Raw genomic sequence first — 26,662 nt, 5'->3', positions numbered from 1 at the left:
AAAGGTAAATCATAGGAAATCCCAAAGCTGACAAAAAGTAGGCATCTGTTGTTCCCATCCCATGCATGAAGCCATACTGTATTTCGCCAACTTTCACTTGATCCCTGATTCATTTGATCGCTCAATATGACCCACAGTCCAGTGGATCACCCTTGGTTATGTGCCGTATACTGGAATTAGTTCAATTATTTTCCAATCTTTTGTAACCCTTCATTGACACACAATCATGTTGCATAGATCTGTCAACCATTCAGCTCCAGAACCCTCCACTTCAACAATTCAACAATTTTGACACCACTCCAGTTGGAACCACTGCTTTACCCATCTTCATCTTTTTCAGTACTTTTGTGTTCTTCTCTTTCAAAAACTTAACGCTTGATCTCTTTCCTTAAAATAAATATCATTATGTCATTCATTCTCCTCATTCTGCATCTTCTACATATGAATCTTCCTGGTAGCCTTAATTAACCTGATAACAATCATGATGTTCTCAGTATTTTTCAAGCAATTCACACATACACCTTCTTATACACCTTTTATTTTGCCATCTGTTTCATGATCCTAAATTCATTTCTATTTCTAGTCTCTTAGCTTTTTTCAGCTTCTTTAATAGCATTTCACTTTACCTTTTCCTCAATTGCCTTCTCTTCTTCTGCTTCTCACCATCGCATATCTTGTGTTTTACTGCTCTCCCCGTCCTACCACAGTGTAAAAAGGAGACAAAACTGAGAAAAAGGGTTTGGGGATTCACCCTGTATATTGGTACAAGCAATATCATTCAGGAAATCAAGAGTAGTCAACTGAGACTGAGTCATAGCGTGACTGACTGGGAAGGTGAAGTGGTTGGGTCTTTGTAGGTGAAGAAGTAGTAGAAATGAGGTCAGTAGGAGGGCATAGTCTGGCAGTGGAAGTGGTTGGAACTCTAGTTGGGTTTCCCTTCTGGTGGTCTGTGGAAGAGGGAGAAAAGACATTGGTGCACTTCATCAACCCCTGACTCTGCGTCTTACCCTCAGTTAAGCCCTTAGACTGCCTCCCATGTGCACGTGTGTGACAGCGGACAATGTCTGAGATTTTAAATCAGGCATTCTTCATTTCCTACTTGCCATTCACATGTGATACTTCTGAAACATTTTTTCTTTTCCTGCCAGGAATTTAACAAATTTATTTCTCACACTTTCTTCCGGGCATTTCAGCCTCAGGACATAGCTCATTTCCTTATGTTCACATCTTTTATAGCTAAGCTATGCTGTGACTTCACCATTTTTCACAATGATCAATCTCCTTTCTTTAACACCAAATAGTCTGTTATGCTCCTTACACCATCAGATTCAAATATCATCAGATTGTTGTCCTCCATTTTAAATATGGGATTGCACAGAAACATTTCCATCACCTCACCAAACCCCAGAATCCTCTGACCCTCAACATTCTGTTACTGAAATCCTCCATGGACTCCCTCATAATCCTCAGCACTAGTTCCAATATGCAAATTTTAGTCGCTACTCATCATCTTCCTCTGAGGTGCCTCAGGTTTCACCCCGTCAACCTATACCCAAAACTCATCTTTCTCTTTGTTGCTTCTTCCAATCTATTGACAAGACAATACAGTATATATAGACTGCTCTGCACCATTTGTTACAGTATACATAAGTCAATGCACAGTGCTGTTTGAACTTGTATTCATATTCATTTTTATGTTTTTTTGTCTTATTTGTATTTAGTCACAGTATAGACAAAGAATTAGCGATGAGGAAACGTTCACAGTGTATTTGATTTTCTCTTCTTGATATAGTTTTGCTTCTTTCAATTTCTTCATAAAGTACAGCTCTGTATATATACAACTAGCAAAATACCCGCGCTTCGCAGCGGAGAAGTAGTGTGTTAAAGAGGTTATGAAAAAGAAAAGTAAACATTTTAAAAATAACGTAACATAATTGTCAATGTAATTGTGTTGTCATTGTTATGAGTGTTGCTGTCATATATATATATACACACACAGACACAAATAAAATATATACAGTATACATATACATATATACATATATATACATATCTACATATACACATATCTACATATATATATATATATATATATATATATATATATATATATATATATATATATATACATATACACATCCACATATATACACATATATATATATAGCAAAATACCCGCGCTTCGCAGCGGAGAAGTAGTGTGTTAAAGAGGTTATGTAAACATATACATATATACATATATATACATATCTGCATATACACATATCTACATATACATATATATACATATACACATCCACATATATATATATATATATATATATATATATATTATATATATACACACATATCAACATATATATACACATACATATACACACATACATACACACACACATACACATATATACATATACACATACATACATAGTACGTTGTAACACAGGCTGTGATTGTTACATGGGAGGGAGACAACAAATCACAGCTTCCCGCTTTCTAATCGGGCCTGTGATTGGTGCTTTGACGGATGCCCAGATCCCACAGTATCTCCCCTTAGGAGAGGCGTTAGGCAAGTGTAATTGAATAGCGGTGCTGCAAGTTTAGCTTTACACCTGTTTTTAAGGCTTATTGACTGAAAGGGGCTTTCATGAAAAAAGTTAGGGCTTTGCTACAGGATACACCCTCCACAAGTTAAGGAAGTAAAAATAAAGGTATATATTTCTGTTTTATTTAAACCTTTTAAGTTTGTATGCGGGTGGTATGGTGGCGCAGTGAAAGGTGCCAGTTAGGAGACCCGGGTTCACTTCCCTGCGTGGAGTTTGAATGTTCTTCCCGTGTCTGTCTGGGTTTCCTCCGGGTACTCCGGTTTCCTCCCACAGTCCAAAGATATGCAGGTTAGGTGCATTGGCTATTCTAAATTGTCCCTGGTATGTGGGTGTGTGTGGGTGTGTGCGCCCTGCGGTGGGCTGGCACCTTGCCCGGGGTTTGTTTCCTGCCTTGCGCCCTGTGTTGGCAGGGATTGGCTCCTGTATTTAGGATATAGCGGGTTGGATAATGGATGGATGGACATTTGTATGCATAGCCCCATTTGCCCGTTTTAGTTTTTTTTCTTTCTTCAGTAATATTTCAGCAAACCCAGAGCTTGTCAGTTCAAATCCTGGTACTGACACCACTGTGTGACCCTGAGGAAGTCACTTCACCTGCCTGTGCTGCAAAAAACAAAAGTAATGTAACAAATTGTACCTCAGATGTTGCAAGTTGCTGGAATAAAGGCATAAGTCAAATAGATAAATATGTATTATACACATAGGAACTATTCATTTATTTTCAGTTAAGTCATCTGCAGCAAACCTTTATAAATGAGGGTTTCTCCTTTTTAGATAGTGCAAACTGTTTCTTCTTCATTGAGGTTTTCTCTTGGAGAGCTTTTTTCATTTCATTGAAAATTAAAGCAGCAGCTGCCAAAATATGTAGCTTTCTTATTAATTTTTCAACATTGTGTAAAATAACTTTATAAAGTAACATAAAAGGTTTAAATACTGGTTATCCTTTTACACTAAAATATTACTAAAGAGATACAAAAAAAGTAAAATGCATATGTTGTTTTTCTTTAAGGAGATTAAATATTACTGAAGAAAGAAAAAAAAAAAACTAAAACAGCCAAATGGGACTATGCATACGTACTTAAAAGGTTTAAATAAAACAGAAATACATACCTTTATTTTTACTTCCTTAACTTGTGGAGGGTGTATCCTGTAGCAAAGCCCTAACTTTTTTCGTGAAAGCCCGTTTCAGTCAAAAAGTCTTAAAAACAGGTGTAAAGATATTGACAATAAGCTACGCAAACCCACCAAGACATGGAATCATTTAAATCAAGGCGCGAGTCGAAAAACACCATCCCATACTATTAGTTAACGATTAACACATTTCTAAATACAACTGATAATATGTTGCGCTTATTTATCTGGTGTACCGACATTTTTGCGCGTTTAACGGCTGAAATCCAACGTGGTTTGTGCCCTTCAGAATGAAAACAGCTTGCATTTACCTTTTTAATAAAAGGCGAGCTTTTAAGCCTGAGAAATCACCCCGTAAATGGACACGTTTAATTGCACATGTGTTAATACTGGTTATCCTTTTACACTAAAATATTACAACCCCAAATCAGAAAAAGTTGGGACAGTGTGGAAAATGTGAATAAAAAAAGAAAAAAGCAAGTTATAAATTCTCCTCAAATTTTATTTCATTGCAGACAGTATGAACACAAAATAATTCATGTTTTTTTTTGTCAACATCATTTGATTTGTAAATAAATATCCATTCTTGCCATTCAGGCTTGCAACACATTTCAAAAAAAGTTGGGACAGTACAGCATTTACCACTTTGTACAGTTCCCCTGTCTTTTAACAACACTTAAAAGACGTTTAGGCATTGAAGAAATCAAGTGACTAAGTGTTGCAGGTGTTAGTTTGTCCCATTCTTCCTGCAAACAACGTTTTAGGTGCGCAACAGTACGGGGTCTTCGTTGACGCATTTTTCATTTCAAAATGCGCCAAACATTCACTATAGGAGACAAATCAGGCCTGCAGACAGGCCAGTCAAGCATCCGCACCCTCTTCTTATGCAGCCATGCCTTTGTTATGCGCGCAGTATGTGGTTTGCCATTGTCTTGCTAAAATAAGCATGGGCGTCCCTGGAAAAGACGTTGTTTTGAAGGCAGCATTCGTTCCTCCAAAACTGAGATATACTTCTCAGCATTGATGGTGCCATCGCAGAAGTGCAAGTTACCTTTGCCGAAGGCACTGACACAACCCCATACCATGACAGACCCTGGCTTTTGGTCTTGTATCTGGTAACAGTCTGGATGGTCCTTTTCCTCTTTGGTCTGCAGCACACGGCGTCCATTTCTTCCAAAAAAGATGTGAAAAACCGATTCGTCTGACCACAATACAAGTTTCCACTGCACAATGGACCATCCCAGATGCCTCCGAGCCCAGAGAAGTCGACGGCGCTTCTGGACACTATTTATGTAGGGCTTCCGTTGGGCACAGTACAGTTTTAGCTGGCATTTCCTAATGTAACTACGTACTGCAGTGCTTGAGAGTGACTTCCTGAAGTAGTCCTGAGCCCACGCAGTTATATCATTTATTGATGAATGACGGTTTTTAATGCAGTGCCGTCTGAGCGCTCGGAGATCACGGCCATTCAGTTTAGGCTTGCGCCCTTGGCCTTTGCGCACGGTAATTTCTTCAGATTCCCTGATTCTTTTCACTATGTTATGCACTGTAGAGGGAGAAATGCCCAAATCTCTTCCAATCTGTCTTTGAGAAACGTTTTTCTTCATCATTTCAAAGATTTTTGCCCGCACTTGGTGGCAAACTGGCGATCCTCTGCCCATCTTTGCTCCTAAAGGAGTAGACCTTTCCTCGATGCTGCTTTTGTACCGAATCATGATTGCAATCACCTGTTAACATCACCAGTTTCAAATCACATCATTATTTAGTTATTATACCTCATTACTACCCCTTAATTGCCCCCATCCCAACTTTTTTTGAAATGTGTTGCAAGCCTGAATGGCAAGAATGGATATTTATTTACAAATCAAATGATGTTGACAAAAAAAAAAACATGAATTATTTTGTGTTCATACTGTCTGCAATGAAATAAAATTTGAGGAGAATTTATAACTTGCTTTTTTCTTTTTTTATTCACATTTTCCACACTGTCCCAACTTTTTCTGATTTGGGGTTGTACTAAAGAGATACAAAAAAAGTAAAATGCATATGTTGTTTTTCTTTAAGGAGATTAAATATTACTGAAGAAAGAAAAAAAAAAACTAAAACAGCCAAATGGGGCTATGCATACGAACTTAAAAGGTTTAAATAAAACAGAAATATCTATATATATAATTCACTAAGCCAGAAGACAAGTAGCCACCCATGGAAAGCACGCCAGAAGGGGCGTGGATTCACTAAGCCGCCAACAAGTAAGACACCCATGGCGCACGCAGGAAGGAGCCACGCCCACCAACTCTAAGACCATTGGATACGACGACAACTCGCAGAGCCACGCCCACCAACTCGGACGCGACGCCTCGGAAAAACATGCCGTCATTTCTGTTTGTCTGTGCCACAGTCCACATGCAGCTCTGGGCCACGTTGACTTTTCATTAGTCAACCTCAGTGGAACCTTGATTCACACAGAGGCAGCGCCAGAGAGAGACAGAGGCACACACAGGCAGCACGAGAGAGAAACAGAGGCACACACAGGCAGCCCGAGAGAGAGAGCCGCGCACACACAGGCAGCGCAACAGAGAGAGCCGCGCAATCCTTTAAAACTGAGGTTAAAACACAATGAAGGAAGCAGTCTTTAAAAACCAATAAGCCCTGTGCCTCTTTTTCAGTAGCGTCTCACCTGCTTCACCGCCCTGCAACAGTCGAGACGCTTTCTCAGCAGCTGACCTTCTCTGTGCCTGACTCCACTACTGTCAGTCGCCTGATTAAAAATGGTGAACTCCTGCAATGTTACTATCTTGGTTGGCTTTTACATAAAGTTTGGATTTGTTCAAATGTTCCTTTTTTTCCCCCTGTGCTTAAAACTCATTTAAAAAAAAAGTGTTTATACAACTGCTGCAATGTTAGAGAGAGAGAGAGGGCTCGCCTGCTTCTGAGAGACAGAGGGGGAGGGGGCTCCCGTGCTGCTGAGAGAGAGAGAGAGAGGGGGGGGGGGCTGGGCTGGGAAGGCTCCTGTGCTGCTGAGAGAGAGAGAGCCTGCGCGTGCATCTCAGCAAAGACAATTTCCTGTTAGATTTGCCTTTGCAATGACAATTAATAAGGCACAGAGCCAAACTTTCAAAAAGATGTGAATGTATCTGCCAAAACCAGTTTTCAGTCACGGACAGTTGTATGTTGCTCTCTCCAGAGTTCCATCTTTTCATTCACTTACTGGTATGCCTGCAGGAACAAGTGCAGCGAGCGAGAGAGAGCGTGTCCCTGACTCTCTAAGTAAGATCGGGGGAGGGGTGATGTTAGAGCGCCTGCGCTTATTCAGTGCAGCTGGGACAACGCACATGTTGTTCTTTTTTCTTTCAGTACACGTGGCTTCCCTGTTTATTTCTATATCTAGTGACTTCTCTGCCTGTCTGTCTCTCTATTACGCAGTGCTCTGTCTGTCTGTGTGTTATGGATCTTAAAAATAAGTTATAAGGACAGTTGTTCCTGTTAATTGCAGTCTCAATTGTTAAAAAAATATTTGAAAAGGAGCCTCCCACATGAAAATATAACGATCTCAGTAACTGACAGTGCATACCAATGTATAAATTTTATGTCCATTTGAGGTTTAAAAGAAAAGAAAAAAAAAGCAACACTTCATCCCCAGCGGGGAATCGAACTCAGGTCTGTGAGGCAAGGAAAAGCTGCTCTGCGCTAAGAGGCAAATCTTAACGTGCTACGCCACAGAAGCTGTTGAATCATTCTTGAAGCTTTTGTGAAAGTGTTTATTTGATCTTTGGAACTCGGGCTTTATATATTCTATAGTTTATGCCTACTACATTTTGTAACATTTATTACTAAAATATGAAAAAGTTTCTGTTTTAACAATGTGTTTACACACATTACTTTAGAATAATGACCTCTTATTTCCACTGTAAAACTCCACTTCACTCCCACATAATCATCAAGGCGTGAGCTGGGAAAACTTCGCTCACGTTCTAACTCGGTGGGGGGATGGAATAGCCGGCTGCTGGCAGCTTGTCTTTTATCAGCACATTTAGAGGACAAAGGATGCTGGCGGAGAGGTGTGAACGGATTTAAGAAGCGATTTAAGGTGGGCCGGATATACGAGTTTTTTCGTAGGCTCTGGTAATTCTAGTGTTAAACAATACACAGGATTGAAAGATATAATAACTTTTTAATAGACAGACTTTAGAGACATTTACTGTACATGTTACTACTCGTTCTTTAGTTCACGCCCATTCTCCTACTTCCGTCCGCATTCACAGGCATTACTAATCATTCTGTAAGTATCCCTTAATAGACCTTACTAATCAACTATCATTACAAAATCCAACGTGGTTTGTGCCCTTCAGAATGAAAACAGTTTGCATTTACCTTTTTAATAAAATGCGAGCTTTTAAGCCTGAGAAATCACCCCGTAAATGCACACGTTTAATTGCACGTGTCAATATGTATGCTTACACAGTATTAAAAGACACTCAACAATTAACGTCATTTACCTTCGTTCCCGCGTTTGAGTCATGCTGTAAATCTCTTCCTTGTTTTCAGTTCACGTGATTACGTAAGAGGCGTGATGACGCTATACGTGACTCCGCCTCCTCCATTACAGTATATGGACAAAAAAGAGGTTCAAGTTATGACCATTACGCGTAGAATTTCGAAATGAAACCTGCCTAACTTTTGTAAGTAAGCTGTAAGGAATGAGCCTGCCAAATTTCAGCCTTCCACCTACACGGGAAGTTGGACAATTAGTGATGAGTGAGTCAGTCAGTCAGTCAGTCAGTCAGTCAGTCAGTCAGTGAGTGAGGGCTTTGCCTTTTATTAATATAGATGTGTTTTAAGTAGTGTTCATTTTACTTTGAATACCAGAAAGTTGTGGAATTTTTTTACCAGTGGAATGGTTTATGCATTCAAATGATTTTGACCTTCATTCATACAGCATGTGAATAAATGAAGTAGCTAAACAGTTTTCTTATATTACTGAAACTGATGAAAGTGAAAAACCTAAACATATAATTGACTTGAGTGTTCCCTTCAAAAAATATAGTCAGATCTTCACAATATTTTCCATAGATGTTTTATGATATTCTACTCAAAGAATGGCCACTCAAGAACATAAGTCTTTGTTGTTCTGAAGCTTCCTGAAATGAGTTTGCTAGTATTCCCTGGGCTGCTACTCTTTTCGGATGTGAACATTCACCAATGTCTGATGTCTTTTGCAGACTGAGTCAGCTTCCCCTCAGGTGTTTGTCTGTATTTATCTCTGTTCATTATTCCTCGATTCCCGACAATTAGATCAATCCTTTTCACTGAAAAACATGACATAATGTGATGCTGCTACAGTTCCACCATACTTCATTGCATTACATAAGTCTGTGGTTAAGTGAGGTCTGCGGCTGATTGCCAGCTTTTAAATAAATAATTGCATCTTTGTGTTGATGGGGAGTGGGAGCATGGTGGGAGCAGTTCCTGTACGCGATGTGGGAGCGAATGCCCTTGCACTTTGTGCACAGGTGCAGGATCGCATGCAACCCCTAATTGGTGCCAGGCACTGCTGATTGCTGTGTCACGTCCTAGCTTTAAAAAGGGAAGTACAAGTGCAAGAAGAAGGAAAATGAAAAGCAGATCGGAAGAAAACAGACTGTCCAATGATCAAAAGAGAGAAGGAGGTCAAAAGGGAAATGGAAGAGAGGCAGAGATGGAGAGAGAGAGCGCCCAAACTTATCGAGTGAGTCAGATGGTCGGGAGTGAGCCTCAGGGCCATGGAAACCAGAGGTGGTGATAGGGGTGCTCCTGTTGAGCACTTTCGTGGGGAATAGGAGCGGCCTGAGTGACAGCGTCTCCCCTCAAAGGCCTAAGGGAAGAGGCGAGAGAGACAAGTGGAGCTCCTCGGCTTGTTTGCAGACACCAAAGGAAGGGCGGCAGGGAACGGAAGCCAGTGAAGAAAGTTGACAGCACCTGTCAGCGGGCTTCTTCTTACACTGCAAGGTCCAAACGGGATAAGTGGAGGACATGCCTATTTTTAAAGGGATGCATTATAACTGTTGTTATAATCTGTCTCAACCGTGCAGTTTATTTTTTGAATTTTTTGGATTATTTATTTATTGACATTTAGAACACTGCTCTTTTTGAACACTTTTCACCATCCCCTTGCTTGGTGTGTTTGTCCTCATCTGCTCAGCTCATCCCGGGTTATGACTATCGACGGTGTCGGGTTAAAGATGTTCCCAAAAATGAAGAGGGAGCATGAAGCTGACCCACACTGTCACAAAGTCATTGACTATGTAGTTTTCACCAGGTACAGCTCTTTGCATTTAGGTTAAATGGTTTGTTTTTTCTATAATCAAACCAAAGAGTCTTTTGCCATGCTTACAAAAGCTTATAGACACTACTTTGTATTTTAAGGTCCCAAGGTGTCTAGTATGTGGTCAGTTGTCAGGAGTGGCCTTCACATAGGTGCTGTGCCATACAGGGTGGCAGCCTGCTGGCCACATTTCCTATTTCAGTAATTCACTCCGGACACTTACCAAACTCTTTGTCAGTTCTCTAAACAAGGTAGATTTGATCCAGGAAAGGGAAAAAATCAATCCATATTATTACATTTCTTAATTACTGAATACACTAGAAGATTTAAAAACAACAGAAATGTTTTAATTCCCCTTACCAAATCTATGCCTTCTGAAATAATGTCATCCAATTAAAGTGGACACAGTTGGACTTCTGTTAAGTTTTAGACTGTCATAGTAAAAGAAGATGAATACATTTTTGATTAAGTTTCTTTTTTAGATGTTTAAAGGTCCAGACTTTTCATTCATATGAAACATATCATATCATAGCATATTCTGTTCAGTGGGAAAAAAAATCCCATATACACGTATGTTAATTTGAGTTAGCAAGAAAACAAAATGCTGAAAATAATAAAGGGTGAGTCCTTTCTGGAAATACCATCCAGGTTGGATATTAATGTCAGATGCCAAATTAAACTGCTTTGCAGCTCCTAACACCAAAAATACAAATAGTATTTGTCATTTGCAGTGTTTTCTATGTTACAATGCTTGGCCTCTCAAGAAAGAGTGTTGTGGAGCAGTCAAGTATGTTTTGATAACAAAATCCATTGCATTCATTAATAGGAGCTAAATGGAAATAGGGTGTCATCACAAAGGGACACTCTACTTAAATAAATACACTTCTTTGTCATTTACAATTCAACTCACTTAGTTAACAAAAGAGGCAATTATGAACAAGGTGAGAATGGCTAAAGTGAGAATGTGTTGCATTAGTTGGTCCAAGTTCATACTCATTCTCATGTGTACATTGTTCAAATGTGGATGCTTCCAGGGCCAACATATTTATCATTTGACATTATACCTTTTTAATATATTTTACAGAATAACATAAGGTTGTTGAAGGTGGATCATATTTTACTAATTTCAGGTTGTTAAACTGCGTGCTTTCCTAATGAAATGAAAAAAAGATGATTGTGACAACATACACCGATCAGCTCCAACATTAAAACCACTGACAGGTGACATGAATAACATGGATTATCTTGTTGCAATGGCACCTGTGAAGGGGTGGGATATATTAGACACCAAGTGAACAGTCAGTCCTTGAAGGTGATGTGTTAGAAGTGAGAAAAATGGGCACGCGTAAGAATCTGAGCGACTTTCACAAGGTGCAAATTGTGAAGGCTAGAAAACTGGTGTCAGAGCACCTCTAAAATGGCAGGAATGTTGAGTACAGTATTTAATACCCACCAAAAGAGGTCCAAGGAAGGAAAACCGGCGACAGGGTCACAAGTGCCCAAGGTTCTTTGATGTATGTGGGGAGCAAAGGTGAGCCCATCTGGTCTGATCCCACAAACTAGCTGCTGTAGCACAAATTCCTGAAAAACGTACTGCTGGCCATAAGAGTAAGGTGTCATAACACACAGTAAATTGCAACTTGCTGCTTATGGGGCTGCATAGCCACAGACTGGTCAGTGTGCCCATACTGACCCCTGTTCATCTCTGAAAGCACCTACAGTGGGCACATGAAAGTCAGAACAGGACCATGGAGCAATGGAAGAAGGTGGCCAGGTCTGATGAATCACGCTTTCTTTTACATCGTGTGGCTGGCCAGATGCTTTTGTGTCACTTACCAGGGGAAGAGATGGCAGCAGAATGCACTATGGGAAGAAAGCAAGCCAGCAGAGGTAGTGTGATACTCTGGGTAATGTTCTGCTGGGAAACATTGGATCCTGGCATTCATGTGGATATTACATTGACACGTACTACTTACCTAAAGATTTTTGCATGGCAACAATATTCACTGAGGGCAGTGGCCTTTTTCAGCAGGATAGTGCATCCTGCCATACTTCACAAATTGTTTAGAATGGTTTGAGGAACATGACAAATATTTCAAAATGTTGACTTGGCCTTTCAAATTCCCTGTATCTCAATCTGAATAAGTATCTATGGGATGTGCTGGTAAAACAAGCCTGGTCAATGAACATTCTACCTCACAACTTATAGGACTTAAAGGATCTGCTGCTAGCGTGTTTACATCATATACTACAGGACACCATCAGAGGTCCTTGTGCAGTCCATACCTCGATGAATCAGAGCTATTTTGGCAATATGAGAACCTACACATCATTAGGTAGGTGCTTTTAATGTTGTGGCTGATTGGTGTATCGTCATATTAGTGATGTGGTGATCAGCACTGCTGCCTCACAGCTTCACATCCAGCCTGGGCACTGTCTCTTTTGAGCTGGAGTGCTGTCCCGTTGTCTGTACAGATTTACTATGAATATTCTGAATTTCCCCTCACATTCCATTGGTGTTGTGTTGAGAGTCTGATTAAGTGTGCCCTGTGACAGACTGGCCTGCTCTCCTGGATAGATTCCTGACTAGCTTTTGAAGTTGCTCAGATGTTCTTCAGCCAGACCACAACCCCAAGTTTTAAATAAATGGATTTTAAAAATGACTAAATGGCAACCCAGAAGTACATTGCAGTATTGCTAACCTTTCAAAATGTGAATTATATCATTTCAGTTATTATGTTTGTTTTCCAACATCTTAAAAATAATTATCCAACTCTCTATTATACCTTAGTGTAAAGAGTAGAGAAACTGAGGGATTTCATCATTCTTCTTAAGTGTCTGTGGAAACATGTCATTGTTTAACATATAAAGCAAAATGTTTAATTTGGACTTTTCCAAAATTAATAGTAGTGGCTTAAGTTTTTTGCAGCCAAACCTAAAAGTGTGAAGTCAACTATTTTAAAGCAGGTTGCTGTTCCTTTGCCTTCCTTTTCTTGGCTCTTTTTCTTTTATACAACAGCAACCTGCTTTAGATTTCCCAACACAGACTATTAATACACGCTTTTAAAGAAGTTTACAGTTTTATTGCCTGTACTTTTTTCAATATGGGTTTCATAATGCCTTCTGTCACCTGTGCATCTGGAGATTAATGGGAAACGTTACAGGGTCTCTTCCTCTGAGTTGCCTGCTAAAATGAACACCTTTCAAGATTCTGCCATTAGGAGCTGATCAGTAAAGTTCAGTGAGTTGGTGTGAGCTGTTTGTTCTGGAGATATGCAACCTCTGTGTTTGAATTTTCAGTTTGCTCAATGTAATTATTAAAGTGTAAGCAAAAAAAAATGTAAACACCTTATACTGGGATTCATTTTAAACATTTTCCTATGGTTGTTCTGTGAAGTAGCATTTATTTTATCCTTCCAACAGAGTTTTTTTTTAATATACAATACTATTCTCTTTATGTCTATTCTTTCAGATCAGAGAAAGCAGGGGAAATTGCAACAATTCCATTAGCAAAGGTAAGATGATTATTTTGAAAGCTATGTACTGTAGAAGTCGACTTTAAAAGAAATCCAGGACTATTTATTAACTATCAAGAAGAAGATGTTAAAACTATGATGAAAAGTTATTGTTTTCTGTACATAAATGAAAGATGTAAGTCTACCACCACCATTTTAACACCTTTTCCATTTAGCTGTAAGCTTATAAAGATCAAAGCCTTCAGCTCCTAAAGGTCCACCTTGTTAACCAGCAAGTCTGTAGTGATGACACTCAGTCTCTCTAGGATTACTGTTTTTAGTTGTTTGTAATCACTGGCTATTTGGGTTTGTGGTAGCCTTGCAGAGTTTCACATTTCATGACAGATATAAGGATGCCAATCCACATGAACTTCAGACTATTTCAGTCATGTTAGCATTCTCTTTTTAAATTCTTTCATGGATTTTAATGCCGACTTGGTTGGTGCCACTTTCTGTAATGGTATGCTCCTTTCCTTGGCTGCTCTTAATATTGTCAAAGTCACGGTTCATGATGGTGAAGACATTCCAGGATATTAGATAGATAGATAGATAGATAGATAGATAGATAGATAGATAGATAGATAGATAGATAGATAGATAGATAGATAGATAGATAGATAGATAGATAGATAGATAGATAGATAGATAGATAGATAGATAGATAGAAAAATAAAAGTAGAAAAGTACACATACATATACAGTCATACACGGAGCTGCTGAAAAGGCTGCCACTCACGGCGGCGCCGTGGGGGAATGGTCATTAGAATTGTTTTCCAAGTCAGCACATCAATCACGGTCTATTGCTGAAATTGGTGTGAAGGTGGACATGGTTACTAAAACAAATACTGGACTGAAGGTCTTTTCAAAGAGATCCAGGATAACCTACCATCATTTGTCTCCAAATGTTCTAGGGAGATATTGCATATGTAAATCTATGCTCAACAACGTATGTAGCTACAGCCTTCCAAAGTGCATTTCTTATTTTAATGACATAACAATGTGCATCATTACTGTTAGTGCCTGCAAACCCCTTCTCTACTAGATGTAAGTTCTTGTTATGAACAGCATGTTGAGAGTTGGTGTTGGAAGTTGGTCATTTCTAAAAGAAGATGGATAATGCCAGACAGCTGTGACAAAATAAAATTTATGGACAGTGTCAGAACCAAAAGAATTGTCAAAACCTACTTCCAAAACCAAATCACCAAACCAATACAGTAAACTGTTATATATTCAGGGAATGCAAAGTCAAAGAAAATACTTGAATAAACAGGCTTTATGCCTACTACCTATGGAAGAGTAAAACTGTTTAGAACCCCTGGCTCTAGGAACCAAACTAATAATTCTAAGACAAATAAGCAGTTCATTGTACCAAAAAAGTTGTAAAGTGCAAAAGTCAAAGAATATAGCTCAAGGATCAAGAATAAAAAAGTACAGTATTTCCAAAAAGGAAAACAAAGCAAAACAAACTAAATAAGAAACAAAACCAGTTCCACAATATACGAGGTGAGACACAAAAATATTTATTGATGAATTACAGCTTTCTAAACATTGTCACCTTCTATATACTTCCCCTCCCGATCTCTACCGCTCCATAGGTATCTTCCATTGATTGAAACAGTGCTGGAAGTCATCTTGTTTGAGGCTCTTCAACAGGCTTGCCATTTCTGTCTTCACTTTATCCATTGAAGAAAAATGTGTTCCCTTCAGGTCACTTTTGATTTTCGGGAACAAGTAAAAATCACAGGGAGCTAAATCGGGCAAATAGGGAGGATGATCGAGAACAGGAATGTTTTTGTCAGTCAAAAACTGCTTTACGGAAAAAGCATCATACGCGGGAGCGTTGTCTTGTCTTGTCTTGCTGTTCGCTTTTTTCACCCGACATTGTCGTGACAACTCATGTAGCAATTGTTGTGCAAATACTGACTGGGCAATTAACAGGATATACCTAGCCAGTCGGTGGTTTGAGAGGGCGTGTAGGATGGGATATAGTTCTATGATTCACATCCAATTGACCTCCAGACGGTTTTCCAGGAAAGCCCCAAGCCCAGTACGGTTATTTTTGTGTTGCACCTCGTAAAAGCAAAATTCAACAACAGAGTCAAAAAAAGACAAGGACCTGCATAATTTTTTAAGAAAATTAATCAAAACAACATTAGAAATCTAGCTAATGAACTTAGTCCTGGCGACATCTCTGACATTTAAATAGACCCATACAAACACCCTGATCAGCTGCATCATCAGGAGGCCCCTCTCCCAATTGGGGCTCAACATAGAAATTAAGTAAACTACTGTAACAAATTCTAGAAATAAAAAAGTACAACACAGAAAAACAAAGCAGTACATTGAGAAGCAAATACATTTTAAAAGTGATGAAATATCACAATGCAAATATCAAAAAGCAACACAAATAACAACAGAGAAAACCACAAGATCAGAGATGAAGCTGTGGACAAACTGAAGCATAAACGAGGAAAACAGGTTAGGTTAGGTTGTTTTTGTAACTCACACCAAAGTTTCTTCTTTTATAATGAAGGGTGCCGGTGCCATGCTAAGATGGATACAAAATAATGATTTCCTTTTCTGATCCTTTACGTCTTATAGTTTTCTTCAATATTCATTGCAAAGAATGTCTGGTGTTGTAAAATATCTCTTGAATACAGATCAAAGTACTGTTATAAGAAAAACTTATATCTGTTTAGAAACCCTCACAAGTGGATGCCAGTGATGTACTGTATCTAAAGGTATGAATTGTTGCACACAGTCCATCTGTTGCAAGCGTCTGGACTGATGGCTGTGTCATTTTCAGTGTCATGTGGTTTATACCGTGTTTTGTGACTAGACTGTTGCAGGCAGTGGGTATCTTTCTCCAACAATATTTGGGATGTCGCATGTAGTGTGAACACCATTATAACTACTACAACTACTAATGCTCATCAGCAGTCACTGGCCCTCATTAGAAAGGTAAAGATAAACACTTGGGAGGATATTAAATGTTCTCATGCAAACAGCAGTGTTACATAGGTGAACCTTACATTTTTATCCATTGTAATCCCAGAATCATGTGTTTTTGGATGTTTTAATGGACCTTTGTTTCCCTGAATTTACAGCTACCTAACAAAATGCTGGTGATGTATTTCTTGAAAAATAAATTAATATGTTGTAATTTTACAGCATATTGATAATGTATTGCCACAACAACGTTGACATTGCAGTTTGCAAATGAGGTTCCTGTGCCTGTTGTTTCTAATGATTATTTTTGTAGCATCACAGTAAGTGCATTGAGCCAGAACAAGAGAGATAATAGGTTATTATAGCAATATCTCAGTGTGTTTTCTTGGTAACTTTAGAATCAATTGCATATGAACTGCTGTATCAGATAAAGTAAGTAATAGCTTCCTACGGTTTTAATGAAAACAAGCTGCAATAACTGTGGATAAGGTTTTACTAATAAAGTAATTGTTGTACTCTAAGTAAATTAAATATCAAAGTCGAAAGGTATTGTTTTATCACTTCATTCCCTATTATATAAGAGATCTTAAAGCATGAAGAAGTCAGACATCTTTTTATGCTGTGCAGGCTTCATCAGTTCAGGAAAGCTTTGCAAATATTTCCAATATACCAAGTTTCAGGAAAAATGACACACCATCCTCCACAATACAAGTATGGAATATAATAACAGTTCCCGTTGTCAGATTTTTTTAATAATAATGTTATTGTTAAAATGTTAAAAATGTTATTTCTTTAGCTGAGATCATTCTTTTTGAACAATTTGGCATCCTACCCATGGGGGAAAACTGTAATGAGAAAAATATAAAGACCTCTTTTTACTCATCCAGCCTTCAAGAGAAAACACCTGAAACACAACTATTCATGTAAAGGATGTCTCTAAGAATGAATTTAGTGCTTGGTTGTTTGTTTAGCTAGAGCTATTTATTTATTATTTATGTATGTATTCAGTAGATAGTAAGAAGGAATAGTTGAGATAATCAGCCTCGTTTTCTTTTATTTTATAGTACTGGGAAGTGAGTTGTAAATCAGAACTAGCAGGCTACACATGTAGGTCTTTGCAGTGACAAATCATAGTAAATGTCATGACCACAGGCCACTCGATTTGACCACTGACTCATACCAATCTGTCCAGTTGGCTTTGCCGTTTGTCTTTTGAGTTTCATCAGAGATTGATCCTTCCAGTGTTGCTTTTCCTATAAAGTCTTGAAACCTCCTGGAAGGATACTGTGCTAGAGTGGTACTAAACCTCTGAAGCACTTGTCATCTGCTGCATTTATTGCTGATTTTAAGTTAAAAATCAAAATTATATGATTTTTTTTACATTCAAACAGTTTACAATATTAATTCTATTTTTATTTTTTTTCTGTGTTGCTTATTTATTATTATTATCTTACTCATTATTATCTTCCTATAAGAGGAATAGGGAAGATGTTGTTAAGTTTGTTTTAAGTTAATGGAATTATTATTTTAGTTGTTTGGCATGATAGCTGTATTGGAAACCTCAAAGATTCATGCCACCACTACATAACTTATATTTTTTATTAAACAACTTCATTTAAAATTTAAATACTGTAAATATTCTTTGATTTCTTTAAACGATGCTTAGAGCTGAAGGTGTGGGTGAAGTGTAAAAGGAACAATATTAGTGAACTTAAATATAATGAAATAGAAAATGCTCTAAATTGACATTTTTCTAAAGTTTTCAAGGAAGAGTATGATTACTTCTCAGCAACAACAAGGTCTTTCAAGGAAGTACTTAGTTATTTGGAAATTGTAGAGGGAGACATGCTGCTTAAGACTCAAATCACTAGGTCCAGATAACATTTGACTTAGATTGTTTATGTAGGTTACTGAGTACATACTGTATATCGACACCTTTTTTTCAAAAATCACTTCATGAAGGGGAAATTCGTAAAGATTGGTAGTCAGCAGTTTTGTGGTGATACATCTATTGATGCTAAACTAGGGCACATTACTGGTGATGTTAACTGTGGTCATCGAGTATTTTGAGGTCTTTTGAACATCGGACACCCAGGTGACCCACCTGAGGTTGATCAAATGTCAGCTTATGCCCTAGCAGCAATCTCCCATGAATCTGCTCTCTTGATCCAGGGCCATCTGCAGCCTCTCCTTCTTTACCTTGTGATGCAGAGTATGCCCTGTATAGAGACTGCTCTGCAAAGTGTCTGCACCTTATCTCCACAGGCATGCACCTTGCTATCCTTATTTGTTTGTGGCAGTCACTGACAAGGACTTCATACTTGCTCCTCTTCCACTCAAAGGCCTTCTCTGTATGTGGTGATGGTACTACTGACCTTCACAATGGTTTTAAGTACCTGCTCATGTTGACAGTAATATTAGTCTTCCCCCAAAGTCTTTGGACAGCAGCTTCATGGCCAAAAGGACAATCTAGTTTCTTCACGAGCGTGGGAGGACATCATACACTGCCTCGACCAAGAAATGGATAAGGTATGGTTCTGCCAGCTAGAGGTATTGCAGAAAATCTTTCTCTACACCTTATTGCCCATTTGGTCCAGGCACTTTGCTCTCACTTCTGCTGGGACCAGTTTCTGCCAATCCTTTCCTTCTGCCTTGTCACATCAGGGAGTTGTAAAAGTTCCTAGTCCCACTGTTCCTCTGGTTACTGTTCGCACTAGGTCCCTTTTTCGCAGTCATAGCTCTACCCGTGCTTATGGAGTCCATTCCCGGGCTCCCAATTCCCAGACGTTTCCCATTCCCGCATTCCCGGGAATTAAACTGCTGGAATTCCCGGCTGAATGGGAACAGCCAAGCTCGCATATATAGCGTGTAAAAGTGTAAAAATCGATCAAGTAATAACAGAGTTATAGTTGAAAATAATTAAGGTGGCGCCATTGCTGCAGCTTGCACTTCATCAGACAACAGCTTTGAACAGCAACTTGCAAATTGCAATGCGTCAGTCTGCTGCATCCGCATTATCTGTTCCAAGAAACTTGCCATCACAGAATGATGACAAGAAACTGGATGCTTCAGTAAAAGCTGAAAATGCGGTGTTTCAGAGCAACAGCAAGTGTGGGCGTTGTTAGAACAAGTGTATCAGTATCTGATGACTGTGTCGCCTACTTCAGTGGAGGCAGAGTGTGCTTTCTTAGCAGCTGGCGTACTCTGCACGAAGGTACGCTCTCACCTGGACGACCGCACGCTCAACTTGTTGTGCTTTCTACGCTGTTATTACCGCAACTAACTAGATACATGTACTTATATGACAGCATGAACTGCTTGTACTTAAGGTTAGTCTTTTATTGGTGTCAACATATTGCAGTAGTTTTATTAAAAATAAGTGTCGCTTGCTCAAAAACCGTTCACATGGGAGATGCCCGTGCACTGTGTGATTCCCGGGAATGACATGCGGGATTCCCAAAATCCCAGGAATGGATTCCCTACCCATGCTACTATGTTTCCACTCTTCACTTACTATCAGTCTTAATTGGTACCCTTGGCTCTAAGACCTCAGGGTCACTTGACTCTCGATACTGCACAGCTCCCTCACACACTCTACCTTAAACTCCTCCTTGATACATTTTAATTTTTTTGAAGATTAACGTTAGGAAATATGAAATTTGTTACTTTTATTGAATGTACCTATTCAGAAAGATTGAAAAACATCCATCCATCCATTTCCCAACCCGCTGAATCCAAACACAGGGTCACGGGGGTCTGCTGGAGCCAATCCCAGCCAACACAGGGCACAAGGCAGGAACCAATCCCGGGCAGGGTGCCAACCCACCGCAGGACACACACAAACACCCCCACACACCAAGCACACACTAGGGCCAATTTAGAATCATCAATCCACCTAACCTGCATGTCTTTTGACTGTGGGAGGAAACCGCCGCAGACACGGGGAGAACATGCAAACTCCACGCAGGGAGGACCCGGGAAGCGAACCCAGGTCTCCAGGTCTCCCAACTGCAAGGCAGCAGCGCTACCCACTGCGCCACCGTGCCGCCCTCTAAGAAAACTTTTACATAAAAAATCAAGGTGCCTAAGTTTCACAGTTGAATGTATACATATATATATATAATCTGTATATTTTGTCACACACGTGCGCATGGGAGGCAGCTAAAGGGCTTGAGTAAGGGCAATTCCGAGTCATACCGGGATGTGGCAGAGTGCACTGACTCTTTTTCTCCCTTTCCTGTAGACCAAGGGTTCCCAAACTTTTTTCAGCCTCAGACCCCTTTACCAAACACTTTTAAAACCGTCGACCCCCTAATTACATGCAATGGTTTTTCATATCCGCACTTGCTTTGATATGTTCGATAAGACAATGAACAGACATGTTTGTGCTACGTGTGTTTTCATGCATTCTTACGTGTGACTCTTTTAATGACACATTTTACCTTTTCGTTCGCAAATTTGGTATGTAATGTGTTTTTTTTAAATGATTTTACTTCTTAATTAGGTACCTATTGGAATCATAGATATTTTGAAGTAACAAACAAATAGCAGTAGTAAGGGGGTCTATTTTTGCTGTCGTTGACCCCCAAATTTTTTCATTGAAACTATCGACCCCTAGAAAGTTCAAATCGACCCCAGGGGGTCAATATCGACCACTTTGGGAACCCTTGCTGTAGACCATTCACAGGAGATCCCACCTGGCCCTCTTGACGTCACTTCCGGGACCGAGCCTATGGAAGGAGACCTTGCCAGCTCCGGCCCCTGTGATGTCACGTCCAGGCTCGAACCTATGGCTGAAGACCTTCATGAGCCCAACCCCTTTGACCTCACTTCCTGTCTTGTCCTTTAAAAGCCTCCACCTTTTCCCTATTCCCTCAGTTTTGTTTTGGACTCGGTTGTGTGCACATCAGTGCTGTATTCACTTAAAACGACTTATATATATATATATATATATATATATATATATATCTGCGGTGGGTTGGCACATTACTGGTGATGTTGATTCCTGCCTTGTGCCCTGTGCTGGCTGGGATTGGCTCCAGCAGACCCCCGTGACCCTGTGTTCGGATTCAGCAGGTTGGAAAATGGATGGATGGATATATATATATATATATATATATATATATATATATTTTGTAGATGCCACACGGGCTGGGCAGACATCCCGGCCAGGAAAGGAAGCAGACCCGGAAGGAAGAAATGGACAGACAGCTCCTATAGAAGCAGAGAGCTCACTAGGGAAGTGTTATTCCCCCAGCACACTAGATAGCAGCAGTCCGTGATATCTCCACCCAGTGGGAAGCCAGCAGGGCATGCCGGGAAATGTAGTCTGGCAGGGCAGCCCTGCTGGGGTCACGGGGTGCCGCAAGAGGGCGTTCCAGGGAAACCAGCTCCCTGCTCAAATAATGGACCTCCGTGTGACCCGGAAGTACTTCCATCGGGCAATTGCCCTGGCACTGGAAGTACCGGGTCTGTAATAAAAGGGACCACACTCCCTTACTCAGGCAAGTTGGAGCTGGGTGGTAGAGAGGCAACAATAGACTGGAGGAGGGCAGTGCGGTAGTGAGAGAAAAGACCAGTGTTTTGTGCGTATTGGTGATATTTTGGAGGTATTTAAATAAAACCTTCATTTATTTTGATAAAGGACTGTGTTTTGGTGATCGAGTTGGGGTTTGGGGCTCACCGACGCCTGGGGTTTATCATAATATATATATATACAGTATATATATAGTGACAAAGATAGAGGGCAAAGCAACCACTCAACCCAACACAGACAGGCACACTGATAAAACACATGTTTTATTTTCTTTTTCTTCACCTGTGGGCAACGTCTTCCTCATTTTCCACAGGTACAACACCGTCCCAATAAGCACAATGCTCCAGGTGCTCGTTGCCCCATTTCCGGCTGCACTTCCGGGTGTGGCGGAAAAGCTAGTGTTCCGGAGGTGGTAATGCTCTGTCCATGCTTGTTACCCTGGACCATACAAGGAAGAGACATCCCAGCCGAGCATATAAATATACTTAAATGATTTTGGCAAGAACATAAATAACTAGCTGGATAAGTTTGCAGAACATAGTAAGCTAAGTGGTATGGTACACAACCGAGAGCCAGCTTTCCAGCATCATAGGCCCCCAGGCAAAACAGGCAAAGTAGTGCACTAGGGCCCTTGTTTTGATAGCAGAACAGAAACATACATAAGCATCAGAAACATCAGTGGACCCTATGCTCCTAGGGTCCCCGGCCAGTGCCATTATATTAAGACGGCCCTGAGACAATCTGGTAATAGCTAAATCGTGACAAATGTAGCTGGACTGAATTAAGACTTGGGCAGCCACGTAACAGATGAAATCTGTAGTCAGGTTGTCTATGTCAGTCCGAGAGATGCAAACAATCCTCATATCTGGCCATAAAACTTTTGTCTCTAATTAAACCATGTTGTAATGTGTTAAATTTTAGCATGAGTTTAACTTCCCATTCTTTTCTCTCTTGCTGTGTTCTGAAGTTGCCTAAAAGCACAGTGACTTCAAAGTCCCTCTCACAGTGTCCATGGCTGTTGAAGTGGGCTGCTACAGGAACATCTGTGTTGCCATGCTTGATGTGGAGCCTGTGTAAATTAATTCTCTGGCAGAGTGTTTGTCCAGTTTCTCCCACATAGAGTGCAATGTCAGGACGTTTCATACAGAGAATTAGGTACACCACATTAGATGATCTGCAGGAAAATGATCCCTTTATGCAATGTTCTAGTCGGCAGTGTGGTATAACTACACAATCTGTATTATAAATGTGAGCACACGTTTTACATCTTTTCTGTAGGCAGGGAGATGATTTATGATACAATTTGTTTTTAATTTATAACAATTTATTTACATTTATGATACAATTAGTTACATTTCTTTTGGTTTTCCAGTTGCAGCAGAGGGAGGTCAAGTGACTTGCATATAATTACACAGTGTCAAGTCAAAGGATTTGAACACACAACCTCAGGGTTTGAAATCCAAAGCCTTAACTACTGCACCACACTGTCTGCCTCCAGCATTCAAACTCCAAGCTGGAACTGAAAAGTTCAGGCTGCACATATGCACACATGAGCATAGGTATGACAAGAACACTGCAAGGGTCCAACCTGCCCAAACAACCTGTGAACAGGCTCGTAGAAACAGGAACCAAGAAAATTTCACATGCTCCAAAAATAAATATTTTTTTAGAAATGGCACTGAACATATCACAGAAAATTAGAAAAAAAATATTATTATGACTAAGCTGAGTTTGCTGTAAACATTTTAAAAATAGGTTAAATTATTCAGACAAGTTTACGACTTACTTTTTGTCCAACAGCACCATCAATGGGAGATGAGGTGGCAGTGGCCCACTTACCCTTAATGCAGAGATGGCACTGCCTATGAGAAAGGCTTAGGCTGTAGTGGACTCGTCACTATCTCCATCCAGCCGGTGTACAGAAGCCATTAAGAAGGTATGAAGCCTGGAGGCACATATAGCTGCCCTAACCCCGACACAGACAGGCTGGACACAAGTTTCACCGCATAGCACAAGGTTTTATTTACAGTTGGGGAGCGCTTTTCTCTGCTTCCCACAGCAACACAATAGCCCCCGCACAGTAAAATACAGTCCTTTCTCTCAGCCAGTCCTTCTGCCTCCACTCCTCCTCATGAGCTTCGTCCACTTCCTCCTGACTCTGGCCATTGAGTGGTGGTGACTGGCTCCTTTTATTGGGCACCCGGAAGGAATCCAAGTGCCCAACGAGCTTCTTCAGGCAGCACTTCCAGGTGTGGCAGAAGTGCTGCCAAATAGGACCCTGCAAATGTTCAGGCACTCAGCAGTGTTGAGCGTCCATGTTCATAACCCATGGTCCCGCTGGAAGCCAGGGGGGCTGTCCTCTGTTGGTTCAGGGGAGAAACAGTCTTGAAAATACTTCCTCCCCTGGTCCTTCCATGGCCTGGTAAAGATCCTGGCCGTCTGCCGCAAAGGCTAACAAAATGTTAGTTTATACAGCAGAGGTGTGGAGTACAAGTCAAGTGAGGTCATGCTCAAGCTTTATAACACAGTAGTGAGGCCACACCAGTGCATACTGTGTACAGATTGGACTTCCACATTACAATAAAAAAGACATAACAGTGCTAGAGGAAGTCTAGAGAATAGTGACTTAGTTGATTCCAGGACAGCAAAGCATGAACAGAAATTGAGAAATGATATTAATTATGATTCAGGGGTTTTGGATATCATGGATATTATTTTTTTACTTCTTTTGGAATTATTTGCCCAATTTACTTACTTTTATAGTGGTGTCTATGTAACAAAAGGAAATCGCTCTGTGTGATGTTATCTCTTTTTCAGTATTTAAGCCTTTTCTTCTGACAGTATTTAAGACACACTATTTCTTGATATCAAAGGATTTGTAGTCAGAAAAAAGATACTTAAAGATAAAATAATTTCAGGAAGTTTGGACTTTGCATGTGTTATTTTGACTGTGAGCTTTGGTTTTTTGTATTTTAGGATCATTGGATTTTTTTGGCTTAGAGTCCTGCAAGTTTATCATGTCCTTTGTCCTTTCTTTTCCTAATCATGTAGTGAATCAGTATGCTGGATAGTTGAATCCCAGTGGTTACTGTTTCAATATGAACATGGGGACACAGGTTGAGATTGGTTATGGATAAATGTCACACAAATGTTAGAACTTTTTTTTTTTACAGAGAACTATAAATACATGTAGTAAGTTATCTAATAGGTGACAGTAGCACTTTTGGGACCTTAAAGACAAGATATGATCTGTTTTTGCAAGAGTTAGGTGAATCAATGTTGAAGAGCCGAATGGCATGTTCTCATTGTAATAGTTTGTGATATTAACAGCGTCCAAGCTTTCATACTGACTTCATGTGCCAGCACTGAACATCAAGTAGCAATGATGAGCAAGCATCTTTATTTATCAGAGAAAACAAAAGAGTGGACTAAATTGAAGAAGGGGTCTGCTATAGAAGTTTATTTTAAGATTGTTGCCAAAACCAAAATGCTAACCAAGTTAAAAATCAAACCCAATTAGAATTCAAAAAAAAGAATTCAAAATCTACTTCAGTACATTTGTAGTGCTTCTGCGAGTCTTCCCCCAGTATATATACATACATATATATATATATATATATATATATATATATATATATATATATATATATATATAATCTTCATTTGGATCTTGATCTTTGTTTGTCCGCGAATGAATTAGAAGAAGAAGCACTAGATGGCAGTAGAGAGACAGATAAAAAATAGGCATTGCATTAAGAATCTCCTCCAGGCTTATACTACTGAAGACTGTAGTACTCCAGTCACACCTCAAAACACAGACATTCAAACTAAACAAATTGTTGTGCTTTAAATTAACTAATCTTTTCTTTATATATAATCTTCATTTGGATCTTGAACTTTATTTGCGAATTCCACGCATGCGTAGACCACCTTCCAGTTTAGTACGTTGTTGTTACTCACGGATGTCAACAATGTGCCGGAATAACGAAAGGGGTGGTGGACAGTGTTACGCTGGTTAGCTCCTGAGCCCTGGTTAGAGAATGAGATTGCCGAAGATAAAAGGTACGTGCCTACGTAACATATGAATGAAAGAAAGACAGTGGGTAAAATGAATGACAACGTAACAGCACGTTCCAGAAATTATTATTGTTACGTTGTAGCCGGCGAGTGCTGCGTGTCTCACAGTTGTACCGTGGCTTGCTCACATGTCAGTGAAGTGATCCCTATTTATGCTTTAAAGAGCCTGTGTCCCCCTTTTATAACCATTGCTCCGTGTATATTGCCTTACTCTTTGGATTGCCACAAAGCAACCTGCGAGATTGGAGAAAGGTTGAGAAGAGATCGTGAGAGGAAACGACAGCGTCGTGAAAACGAGACGGACTGTGAACGGAGAGAAGCAGAAATGCTCCTACACCACCACATAATTACTATTCGGACAGTGATTCCGAGTAGGCCGTTCCTATCGAATCAATGTCCAAGGGTTTTGTTTTGTAATTTTGTTTCCCTTATAAAAAATCATAATGCTGTGCGATGAAGGGGCCACTTCATGCCTGGCAGCCGCGTTTAAACAGGGAGCCTTTCACAGGCAACATTAACATGCGCAACGTAGTTGGGCGCACATGGC

At 39.9% G+C, this 26,662-nt stretch overlaps 1 protein-coding gene across 2 annotated transcripts in view; it reads left to right on the top strand.

The window, feature by feature from the left end:
* si:ch211-51h4.2 (uncharacterized) overlaps window positions 1-26,662 on the top strand; it is a 377,084-nt gene that overhangs the window by 301,944 nt on the left and 48,478 nt on the right. For both annotated transcript variants that reach the window (XM_051923955.1, XM_051923956.1), the window contains exon 13: window positions 13,511-13,553. In XM_051923955.1, coding sequence (XP_051779915.1) covers window positions 13,511-13,553 — 43 coding nt within the window. The remainder of the gene's footprint in view (window positions 1-13,510; window positions 13,554-26,662) is intronic.

Source organism: Erpetoichthys calabaricus, chromosome 2 (assembly GCF_900747795.2).
Source record: "Erpetoichthys calabaricus chromosome 2, fErpCal1.3, whole genome shotgun sequence".
Classification (NCBI taxonomy): domain Eukaryota; kingdom Metazoa; phylum Chordata; class Cladistia; order Polypteriformes; family Polypteridae; genus Erpetoichthys; species Erpetoichthys calabaricus.
This window is presented reverse-complemented; position numbering and strand designations above follow the sequence as displayed.